This window comes from Geospiza fortis, unplaced genomic scaffold (genome assembly GCF_000277835.1).
Source record: "Geospiza fortis unplaced genomic scaffold, GeoFor_1.0 scaffold102, whole genome shotgun sequence".
Lineage (NCBI taxonomy): Eukaryota > Metazoa > Chordata > Aves > Passeriformes > Thraupidae > Geospiza > Geospiza fortis.
Window position 1 is genome coordinate 2,778,926 of NW_005054373.1, and position 11,832 is coordinate 2,790,757.

The 11,832-nt window shown below is 51.0% G+C and overlaps 1 protein-coding gene across 1 annotated transcript; it reads left to right on the plus strand.

Moving 5' to 3' along the window:
- Positions 1-5,444: 5,444 nt before the first annotated feature.
- LOC102041638 (cytochrome b5 type B) lies at positions 5,445-11,091 on the plus strand. The gene is made up of 5 exons (XM_014308562.2): positions 5,445-5,459; positions 5,552-5,680; positions 6,128-6,154; positions 7,421-7,452; positions 8,343-11,091. The coding sequence occupies exons 1-5, from the start codon at positions 5,445-5,447 to the stop codon at positions 8,431-8,433; spliced, it is 294 nt and encodes a 97-aa protein (XP_014164037.1). The 3' UTR covers positions 8,434-11,091.
- The last annotated feature ends 741 nt before the right edge of the window (positions 11,092-11,832 follow it).

The following is an 11,832-nucleotide window of genomic DNA, read 5'->3' on the forward strand; positions in this document are numbered from 1 at the left end:
CGGGGCCTCACTCCGCACCTCGAAGGGTGAGCGGGATCGGGGCACTTTGGATGTGAGGGCTGCAGGGGCACCCCAGAACTCGGAGGTGACCGTGACACCGCAGCCGCCACTCTGCTGCCTGCCCGAGGGGACCGCGCGCCGGGGCTTTGCAAACAATGCAGCTTCTGCCCAATCTCCGCTTCCCTTGGCTGTGGGGACAAAAAAATCCTTCAAGACTCACTGCTTTTGTCTTCTGATGTTGAGAAGGTTGAGAGTGGTGTCCTAACGGGTGAGAGCTGGGAATGGAGTGGGAATAAACAGTAACAAAATAGTAATGCCCGAGGGAAGGGCATGAAGTTGTGCTAGGGGAAATTTAGGGTGGATATCAGGAAAGGTTCTTCCCCCAGAGGGTGCTGGCACTGCCCAGGCTCCCCAGAGAATGGGCACAGCCCCGAGGCTGCCAGAGCTCCGGGAGCCTTTGGACAGCACTGCCAGGGATGCCCAGGGTGGGGTTGTGGGGGGGTCTGTGTAGGGCTGGGGTTGAACTTGATGATACCTGTGGGTCCTTTCCAGCTCAGGATATTCTGTGGTTCTATGAAAATTTCTAAGGGGTTTATCCCAGTTTAAAATAACAGCAGAGACTGTGGCATTTGCAGGGCAGCGTACAAAGGTTGGCCTGAACCAGCTCCAAAGAAGACACTTCATTGAAATGCACTTCTCCAGCTTGTTGGTTCTGCTGGACTGAATTCAGCTCTGGTTTCCCTCCAGGCCCACGTGGTTGAAGCCTGTGTGCTGTGGAGTGACACAGGTGCTGTGGAGAGGGTACTGGTGCATCAGGCAGGAGGGGTGATCACCTGGCAGCTGGAGGCTGTGCCTTGCTCTGCAGCTCTCAGTATTTATTTATAAAGTTGGACACAATCTGGTTTTTTCTTTGGGCCCAGAAAATGACCAAATCACAGAATTGTCCAGGCTGGAAAATCCCTCCCAGACCATGGAGTCCGAGCTGTGCCCAATCCCCACCTTGTCCCCAGCACTGAGTGCCACCTCCAGGTGTTCCTTGGACACCTCCAGGGATGGGGACTCCAACCCTCCCTGGGCAGCCCCTGCCAATGAACAGCCCTTTCCATGAAGGGATTCCTGCTTGCTGCTGTCCAGCCTGTCAGGGAGCTGTGCACAGGCAGAGGGTCCCCCTGAGCCTCCTTTTCTCCAGGCAGGGCAGTTTGGTGGGATGAGATGTGCAAGCTGTAGGCAGGACAGTTTGGTGGGAGGGAGTTTTGGGTGCACAAAGGCTACGTAGATGCAGGGGAAGACCAGGCAAAAACTTGGAAAAGCCATTCACAACTGGTTTCTGAATAAGAAAATGCTGGGTTGGAGTTTAGGAAGAGCCAGAATGAGCTGTAGCAGCTGCAGGAGCTGTGACTCTTGTGTTACACTTGTCTGTGCTGTGATTCAGAGTGGGGACACTGCAGGGAGGTTGAGTCTTCACCTCAATGTTCTCTCTAAAATGGGGTCTGGGACCTGCTCCCTGGGACACCTTTGGAATTATAAGTGAGCCCAGAAAAACCCTTCAGTCCCTCCAGCAAGCCAGGTTAGCAGTGCCCTGAGTGTCACCTTGAGGTGGCGTTTCACCCTGAGATGATATTTCACTCTGTCCTTTCCAGGCCCTTTTTCCCATCTGCGTTTTTCTGACATAAAAGGACCCACTTGGACGAGGGAGAGGGAGAAGAATAAGGGCACTGTTGAGCTGTGCCAGCGTGGCTGACACAACGCTGGGCTGTGCACACCCCTTGTGGCAAGAGTGACACAGGGGAGCTGGAGATCAAGGCTTAATTTATTGGCAGAAATCCTCTTTGTAGTGTTACCCTCTGGAGTGCTGGGGAGCGCTGTACAGCCACTGGAACCAGGAGTGCTTGTCAGGAGTGCCAGTGTGCTCTGGAGCTGCAGAGTGCTGGAACCAGCAGTGCCATGTGCTCTGGAGCTGCAGAGTGCTGGAACCAGCAGTGCCATGTGCTCTGGAGCTGCAGAGTGCTGGAACCAGCAGTGCCAGCGTGCTCTGGAGCTGCAGAGTGCTGGAACCAGCAGTGCCATGTGCTCTGGAGCTGCAGAGTGCTGGAACCAGCAGTGCCAGCGTGCTCTGGAGCTGCAGTTCCCTGGGCAGCTGGAGCTGCAGAGCTCAGGGCCTGTCGTGTGTCCCCCTGCCCTGTGTGGTCACTGGAGCAGGAGCTGCTGGGTGCCCTTCCTGGCCTTTGCTCACAGATCTGGCTGGCATTGCTCAGGGTGCTGGCACGTTCCGTGGGTGGGGTTGTGCAATCCTGAAGAAGGCACCGCTGAAAGGCTGAATTTGGCTTCACAATTCCTGCAAATTACACATTGCAGGTCAGCCAACCCAAAATCCATGTGCTGCTGGAAGTGTAGGCCAGTTAAAGTTTCCAGTTCACATTATGTGTAATAGGAGTAACAGGACATCTGTCACATAAGAAAATTTACTGAATTGTAAGAACACGAACTAAATCCAGGAGAAGTGCAAAGACAGCAGCTGAAGTGCTGCAGGTGTTTCTGGGAGATGCAATCTCCTGTGCTTCAGAGAGCCTGTGAGTGCCTGAAATCAAATGGGATTATTTTAAAATCTGAGAGAGCCTTATGGTGATCTGTTTTGTCCCAGATCTGGGTAAGTGGACCACACCAGGATATCTGTTACTGCTCCTGGTTGCAGTGGTCTAGATAAGCACGTGCAGGCTGTGGCTGGAGCAGCAGGCTGTGTGCTTGGGGTGGAGGGAGGCAGCTGTACCTCCTGCAGGAGCTCTGGGCTCTGTCAGACTCACACTTCACCACAAGGGTATCAAAATCTGAGCTTTTAACTTGTGCACAATCTGTAAGAGACTTATTTACAGTTCTGCTGGAGGAATACAGTTTCTGTCCATTTTCACATATGACATGGGGAGTGTGGAGATCCATGTTTCTCCAGGAAGCTCTTGTGTCTGATATCTGAGCCCACAAGCCCCAGCAGCCCCCACAGCTCCGTGTCTCAGCACATGCTGCTGTTCCCGATCCCCCTGATAAGTGGAGCAGGAATCCATTTCCAGTTCCCAGCTGGAAGGAGCCTGGGCTGTGACAGCACTGACCCAAATGGCTCAGTTGGTTTCAGGTATAGTGAAGGAGGAACACCAGACACCTGAGTTTCCTCATGCTGACTTGCCCCAGGTTGGCAGAGGTGTTTTTGGAAAACCTTTTCCCTGCCTTACACCCAGCACTGTGCAGGATGTGTGGATCATTCCTCCAAGTGACTGCTCGTCCCTGGTTCTGGCTTGGATGGTGCTGGACATGATTATTGCACAGGAACACTCTTCCCTCTCCTGGTTTATTTCTTTAACTCTGAGCACTAGGGATGAAAGTTTCACCCCTCCTCAACGTGGTGTTCTTATCTCTTACCTGACACAGTGATCTAATTAGTCCTGGAGCTTAGTGTTGCTGCTGAGCTCCTTTGTGTCTCCAGCAGGTCTGTACCAGCAGTTCCCAGCCAGACATTTGCAGACAGGTTCTGGGGGTTTGTGGGGAGGGGGCTCCAGGCTCTCTCCCTGTGGAGGTTTGGGATGTGCTCTTGGAGGCCTTTGCTGCGTGCCCTCAGTTCCAAGTCACTGTTACTCTTTGTGCTGAGGGTCCAGTGACACAGAGAACCCAGTTTTATTGTCACCTCTCTCCTCCTGGTTTGCTTTTGGCTGTTTCTTGTCAGAAAGGGACGTTTTCCAGCCACTGTTTCCCCTGAAGTAGTCTTCCTCCCCCCCATAGTTTGCACCACTGTTTCCCTGTTTTCCTGCAGCAGCTGAGCTGTAGCTTTGGGCAGTTTTGTGGCAGAGTCCGTGACTTCCTGTACAAATAGTCTGGGTTTATGTTTGCTGGGCTAGGACAAGGTGGGAATTGTTTGGCTGCAGCGGTGCTGTCTGGAGGACAGAGCCCTTCAGAAATAGGACATGCCAAAATATTTTGAAGGTCTTTTTCTTTTGGGCTTGGAGATTGTAGAAAAAGACAGATGTGCACAAATAAATAATTGTGGATTTAGCACATGCATAGAAAGGCTTCAGAGGCAGAGATGTAAAGAAGAGTGAACTTTACTGTTCTCCTTCCTCTTGTCTCTTGCCTACGGAGAGACTGGATGTCACTGAAAGATCCACTGCACGTTCCCTGTTGCTGCAGGGTTTTGTCTGTTCTGCTAGGGTGAATCATTAGGAAAAGTAGGTTGTCTGCTTAAAATTCAGGTATTTTCCTGTCTGAAATATGAGATTTCTGGTGAGGCAACCGTGAGGAGTTATTCTAAAACTCTCAGATAAATGGGCAGCTTTTCAGTGGATCTTAGCTGGAAACTGACAGTTGTTCTGAGCAGTGTGAACAGATAACATCCAGTAGTCCCTGATCTGACTCCTCTGGGATCAGTGAGCCTGGGGGTTGGTGTGAGAGAAGGGGCAGCCAGAAAAACTGCAGCTGGACACAGGGAATGAGCCATGAATGAAGCCTCACCTGGTGCCCCAGCTCAGCCACCTGATAACTGCCTGTGACAAACTGTATCCCTCCACTTTGCCCTTTGTGGCTCTGAGGAAGCTCTGTGTTGGTTTGGTGACATACCTGGACAATAAAGGGCTTTATTCCAGATGAAGAGCTGTGATAGGAGGATTGCAGGATTGCCTGCAGCAGCCCACTGCAGCAACCAGGGGGGCTGGTTTGTGTCCACCCTGTGTTTGGTACGAGGTGGGATGGCCTGGAGGGAATATTCTGGCAGCAAAAGCAGATGAACTGAAGGAAGAGGGGGGGTGGCAACTGCTCTGCGTCTGTGGGAAGGAGAAGGATGTGGCAGAGAGAAGCAGGTGTGTTGGTCCTTTGATCTGAAATGTAGTGTCTCTTCTCCAGTTCAGGGCTGGTTGCCTGAAGCCCTGGAACACTGGGTTAGTGCTTGTGAGTGCCCTGGGATGTGTGACCACTTTATTGGTGTAGCTGGATTAGCTGGTGGTTCACACTCAGGCTGTAAAGGGATTGGCCTTTGCTAGGTCTGTGGTTGGTGCTTTCTATTGCCAGGCTGTGCCTGGAATTGTGACATTGGCAGTGGACAGAGACAGCAGAGCCGCACCCGGGGTTTGTGCCTCTTCATCCCATCTGAGAGTCAGCTGTGACTGCTGCCACCCACAGCAGCGGCACTGCCACTGTGGAGCTCCTGGGGGTTTGGCTGCTGTAGCTCTGGATCTCTGAAATCAGTGATGATATTAAACAGTATCACTTTTGTGGTACTTCATGATTTCCTCCCCCCATGTCACTGGTGGTTGCGCACAGGATCAAGTTCAGTATTGCACACCCGTGTGCAGAGTCAGCCAAACATCATTTTTGTAGTACCTCAAGAAGTAGAATATCCTTTCCTCCAGTGGTGCCTGTGAATTCCTGAGGAGAGGGTTGGACAATTGAACCTCTGGCAGATTTTATCGATGACGCTGCTTGAGGCATCCAGCAGTGGGGCTGGGAGGAAGGCTGATGACATCCTCACTGCCTTTCTGCATCCAGCCCTTGGCTCACCTGGACTCTTCTCTTCCAGCACCCAGGTGGAGAAGAGGTGTTGCTTGAGCAAGCTGGCAGAGATGCCACTGAGAGCTTTGAAGACGTGGGGCATTCCACAGATGCCAGGGAAATGCTGAAGCAGTACTACATTGGAGAGGTGCACCCGGTGAGTGCCTCCACCGGTGAGTGTAACCCCCAGACAAAGATTCCAGGCTGTGTCTTGGGAAATAAGTTAGTAGTTGAGGGGCTCAGGCAGTCCCTGTGTTGTCCAGGGTTTCTGTTGGGGAAACTGAACTAAATTAGTCTTCTCCTTCCACCATTCAGAACAGATTTCTGACTTCATTTAAATCGGGGCACTTAAGCTGAGTTCATGGGTTCCCTCTGTAGCTGGTGGAAGCATAATCCACTTTTGCCTTTTAAATCTGAGCTCAGGAGGGTGAGAGTTCCCAGGGGCACAGACACCTTTCTGCCTGCCTTTGGGTGCCAAAGGAAGGACTTGTTTGAAAAGTGAGCCCAGGCAATTACCTTTGTACAGAACAATTCCCTCATAAAGGCTGCAGCCTCCCTTTGAAGTCAGCACTTACCTCTTTCTTCTTCTTTTTCCGCCTGACAGAATGATCGTGAGAAGGGAGGTTCTAAGGTAAGCTCTAGCATTTCAGTTGTCTGCTTTTATTTAATGTCACGTCTTTTGGAGGCTTTTTTCCCCCTTCTTTTTTCCTGTGGAGCTTGTGGCTTTATGTTTACGCAAACTACACACGAATAAACTTCCCAAGCAAATTCTACCTTTGTTTTTGTTCTGAACCTCAGCGGGCACCTCAGTGTGAAATTGGAAGTGAGTTTTTGTGCCCTTTCTCTGCTGGCAGCAGTGATGTTTTTTCCACACCTTGAGCCACAGACCATTTTTTGCATTTCTGGCTGTGTCCTGACCACGGAACTGGTTTCCTTGTTGTTCCCTCTGAGCCAGGAGACAGCAACAGGGGCTGGCTGGCAAACAGGAATTCTCTGTTAACTGCCTCAGCGATCAGTGGTGTTGCTTAACACTCAGGTACTCCTGGAGTAGAACAGGGCAGAGTGTTGCAAAAATGCCTTTGGAAGGGATGGGGAGAGGGAAAAGGCAATAAATAGAATCCCAGCTGGGAGGTAAACATGTGCCTCGCAGCTGGCTGGGCTGGGAGGCCTGCACAGGGCACAACTCTGCCTTCAACAAGGCTTTCAGGAGATGTTCCTCTGAGCAGGAACACTTGCAGAGCCGCAGGAATCCAGAAGGGAACTGTCTGCAGAGAAATCAAGGATAACACAGGCTGGGTAAAGCCTATGCTTAGATATGGAGCTGTGTGATTATGTACATATTCACTTTAAAATCTATTGTTTCATTCAATTCCAATTCATAAACACATGCTGAAAATGTGCACAGAAATCAATGATGATCAGAGTAGCTCTCTTGGATCTGAGTTAAATACTTTATTCAAGTATTTTTCTCTTCTGATCAATAAGTCCAGCACGTTATGCACAGCTGAGGGCTCTCTCCAGAGTTTATCATCTGTATTAAAGGAGGTTCCAGTGTAATTTAAAGATGGCAGCAAGAGAGAGAATCAGTAATGTACAAATAAATAAGGGGGAAGCACAAAACCACCCCAAAACTGTGATGCAATAAGCAAGGCCTTATTTTGAGAGGGGTGCAAGTTCCAGCATGAAGCTGGTGACTGGGTGGGACTGATTGGATTGATGGCAAGAACATGAAGATGACAGCAAACATCCCCAAAAGCAGCCACGCTGGTGACAGGGGGTGTTTGGGAGGGGAGGGTTATTTTCCCTCTGTATTTGTAATCACACGTTCAGGCTTGTCTTATTAGCACACATTTAATGTTTCTTTGTTCCCCTGCTAACTGACTCTTTCCTCTTCCAGAATCCAAGTAGGACATCCTCAGGCCAAACCAGGTATAGTATCTCCTGAAAATAAGAGTGAGAAATGGAGGGGTTGGGACCCTGTTTGTAGAGCTGCATGTTAACTCTGAAGGGCAGGCAAATCCCTGGGGATGTGCTGCAGTGTCCTGGCAAGCAGATCCTCCAAAGCAAGTGCCAGAGCGTGCACCTCCCTTGCTGGATGTGAGCCCGGCCCTGCTCTGCACTGGGCAGAACCAGCATGCCAGTGTGTGGAATTCTCTGCCCCCTGTGCTGGTGTTGCACGGCACTGGCTGCATCCCCATAACCACAGTGGGTGTTTGGGTGGCCGCTGTGGGCCCAGGGGTGGCACAACACAGTGGTGGGTGGGTTTTTGGAGGATTTTACCATGACCAGCCCAGTCTAGTTGAAAATCCTTAAAACCAGCTCAGGGCCCTGGTCTCCTGCAGCTGGTGCAGGAGGTTTTGTTCAGGAGGCTGCTGAGGGTGAGCCTCTGGAGTCTGAGCAAGGCAGATTTACTGGGGCACAGCTGTAGCCATTGCCATCCTTGAGTCAACAGTGTTGTTTGTACATCACAAATTACAGCCTGACTTATTTAAGGAAAATAAAACCAAACCAACAACAAACCCCCCCCACTGGTCTCTGGATGTGCCAAGCTGGAAACTGCAGCCATCCAGCTGCTATTTTATAAGGCACGAGGCCACTCCTGGGCCTCCCGTGGGGGCTGGCAGAGCCTGTGCCTGGGGACAGTGGGGCTGCCCCAGCTGTGGCCATGGTTAGGGGCCAGCCTGTGGGCACAGCTCCCAGGCATTCCCTGCATGTGTAACAAGGGATGAATATGGGGAATGGATTATTAACTAGGTGCTTTCTTCTGGTTTCTGTGGTGTGCATGTTTTAGTTTGTTGTTTCTTTTTCTCTCCCCATAGTTTCTGGTCGACATGGCTGATCCCCATCTTTGGAGCACTGGTCTTAGGTTTAATGTATCGTTACTACATGGCAGATGGGAAAAGCTCCTGAGCTGGCCTTGCTGGGGCCTCAGACAGCCTGAAAAGAGGGAGAGAGAGTGTGTGTGTGCCACACGTGGAGTTCTGCTGCCCTTAGCCTTCCTGCCTTGCTTTTAGCTCTGAGTCTGTCAAGTGATGTTGATATCTATGGGACCAAGCTAATTCCAAACTCTATCCTAACTCTGGGACCCACAGATCTGTTGTACTTTCCTCTTGCAGTGGCAGGGGAAGAGGAACTTCTGTTACTCCCTGCCCTTGGTGTGGTGTCCCTCACGCTCTCTCTCGCTCTCTCTGGCTCTCTGACATGACCCCAGACAACCTTTTCTCTCAATGCTTTTGCGTTAAGCCAGACACCACGAAAGAGCTGCCCCGGGCCTGTGGCTCTGCCTCAGCCCTTCATACAGTCGGGAATCATCTGCCAGTTGTCTCCAGCCCTTGCCAGAAAGGATGTCCAGAGTTTGGTTCTGCAAGAACGTTCCCAGAGCGTGCAGGCAGCACTAACTGGAGCGGCAGGGAGTTGTTGGTTTGGCCACCTCTTTCTGTTCCTGTCTGTTTTTAACGGTTAAACAAATACATGGATTTTAAAAGTGATTCCGTTCATTTTGTAATATTTGTACTTGTCCCTTTGCAATGTATATCCTGTGAGCAACTTATACTGAATCCTGGTTGGTTTGGGTGTTTTGTGCTGTGCAGAGCCAGTGGGAACTGGCATGTGGCTTCTGGAAATGCAGATTTTTCTTTCTCCCTGAGGTCATGATCTGACACATGGATGGGAAACTAAACTCATTCTTACGTACTGTGAATGTGCACCAGATGGGGAAAACAATTAAATCTGGTCTCTTCTCCCAAAATGAACAGGGAAAAGAATGCGTTTGGGATTTGTGGATAATGCTGGTTTTGTCTGGGAATAGAGGAGAGTATTTCCCTCTTGCTCTGTTTTTGTGTGTTGTGCAGTCGGCCTTGAAGTGCAGACAGTGCACAGTTTGCTTCCTGTGCTGAGGCAGGAACCTGTCCAGCTCTTCCAGCACACTGATCTGGGGCTTTGGGGTCTGCTAAATAAAGGGAAGTGGTGTCGTGGTGCCCGCTGCCCTTCAGCAGGGCTGTGCCACCGACACTGGTTCCCAATCCAGACCTCCAGCACAGCTGATCATCCCCTGGGATTGCAGCAAAAAGGGCAGTGATAACCTAGGGTCCTGCTGTGAAAACCTGCCATGGGTTATGGGGATTCTTCTCTCTTCCACAAAACTACCATGTCCTCCAAAGGTTGTGTAGAAGAAATTCTTGGATGCAGACTTACACTGTGCTTTTTAAAACTGAAGGCCAGGGACCTTGGAGTAAGAGCGCTGCCGGGGCTTCACATTTAACACAAAATTGTGAACCATGAACTCAGTTTGGGGAAGTTTAGAGTAGATTCTGTGTTAGGGAAAGGTTTTGAAGCTGGAAGGCACACGTTGGCAACAGTATCACCCTGCTGAGTTGAGGTTGTTCAGGGCAGTGCAAGATTCCACAAAGGTCAGCTGGTTTGGATCCAGGAGCACCAGGCTTGCCTGAGGAACGGGGCAGGTGTGATGCTGGAAACACACCTGTTTCCTCCATAGGCAGCACTTCTACCTGGATTTAGACTTTTTTTTTTTAATACCCTTTTCCTGGCAGTGGTCTACATTCAGTTGCATTTTGGTTGCTCTAAAGAACATCTTGCCATTATTGACCCTTGCTATGAGCTCTTGCTGCTCCACTCTTGGGGAAGTTGCCTGTCCATTCCCATATGTTATGGAACCTTTTTTTCCTCTTAATGGATTAATTGTCCAGGGGAGACTCTCAGTCTTGTTCCACGGCTTCTTGGAGCTGGTAAGATCCTTGTCCAGTGCCTTGTGGGACCCCAAGTAGCCTCTATCTGCACATGTGCCAGCTCCTCACAGACCTCAGGGTGCTTGAGATGCATTTGCAGAAGCCACATCGAAGTGTCCTCACTTCTCCATTAATGACAAGGGGCAGCATGTCTGGGAGGTGGCTGGAGAGAGCCCAGTGCTTCCAGGTGTCCTCTGGTGTGGTGGTGATGCTGCCTCTTCTCATTCCCTTCCTGCCTCAAGGCTGGGTCCCACAGGTGTGAAAGGGCTCGGGCAGCGAGGGAGGCATTAACAGAGCTTGTTTACTCGCTCTGTGTGAGGATTCCAGAGGCAGTTCAGCTCTGTCCCCACGCTGAACCCGCACAGCCCCTGTTTGCCGCCAGGTCTCCGCACAATGCTGGGACAAAGCCGTCTCAGCTTTCACCCCACAGAAACCTCTGTGGGTGGAATTCAATCTGGGCTGTGCTGCACTTCCTTCAGGTGCTGCGGAGGAGAGGTTCAGTGAGGAGCTGGAAATACGAGCACGGAGGCAGCTCCTGTGGTTAATGTGAGCTTGGTAGGGCTGCCTGGGAGTGCAGTGCCGGCCCTTTCTGCCTCTCCACCACCCCGAGTTCCTTGATGACGCAGAATGTAACTGTTAATTGGGCTGACGGTTTGTGGAGGAGGGGTGGGAGGTCTGAGGGTGTTCCTGGGGGGAGTTGGTGCATGTTCCATGATGCAGGCACCCACAAAATGCCATTTCTTGTACCTGGAGGTTGTCTGCCTGGCAGGAGGTGCCAGGCTGTGTGTTTGCTGTGTTCAATAAACTCATTATTATAAACTAACAGGTACAGGACCTTGTCTTCCCACAGGTGTGGGATGTTTAGTGACTCCATCCCTGTTACCCTGGAGTGTGTAACTCCCATGTTGCAGGGCTCAAATATCCAGTGTCAGTGAGCTGTGGCAGACTAGGGATTTGCCTTCCTGTAGGGAGAGGAAGAATCTTCTCCTTGGCAGAAGCTGGTGCTGAGCCTGTGCCAAGGATGATTAGCAGCATGTGTGGCTGAGTGACCCGATGGTCCCTGTGGGTGTTGGGGAAGCAGCAGTTTGGGGCTGAGCACTGCACAGGCAGTCCCGAGTCCATGCAATATTCCGTGCTGTAATTACAATGGGAGTTTCAAAAACTGCAGCAGGGCAGCTCCCTACACCACCCTGATAATCCCAGTCACCCCTTTGGAAGGGCCATGAGCAAGTGGCAGAGCAGCCATGGGCATGGATTTTCTCTGGAAGAACCCACATGGTGTGTGATGGTGGCACCACTGCCCTGTGGTCCCAGGGCTCCCACACCGCACCTCCATGAGAAGAGTGTGTAGGAGGGCTGTTTTCAATGGAAAGATGACATGGAGACCATAGATTTTGTGTCCTATTTGCATGTCTGTTTATAAAAGGATGTAACATCCTACTCCCATGGCTGTCAGCAGAATCAGGCTCTTAAAATTTGCCTAATTATGGATCTCACAGTACCATAAGCAGCCTCAGGGCAGGAGTACATGGTTGGAGCCTCACAGGAGGGAGCTGGAGGTCAG

Bases quoted from the DNA above. Each gene is read 5' to 3' on its own strand.
- LOC102041638 (XM_014308562.2), top strand. The intron at 6,155-7,420 runs GTAAGCTCTAGC...TTCCTCTTCCAG, and splicing joins GTGAGAAGGGAGGTTCTAAG to AATCCAAGTAGGACATCCTC. The intron at 7,453-8,342 runs GTATAGTATCTC...CTCTCCCCATAG, and splicing joins ACATCCTCAGGCCAAACCAG to TTTCTGGTCGACATGGCTGA.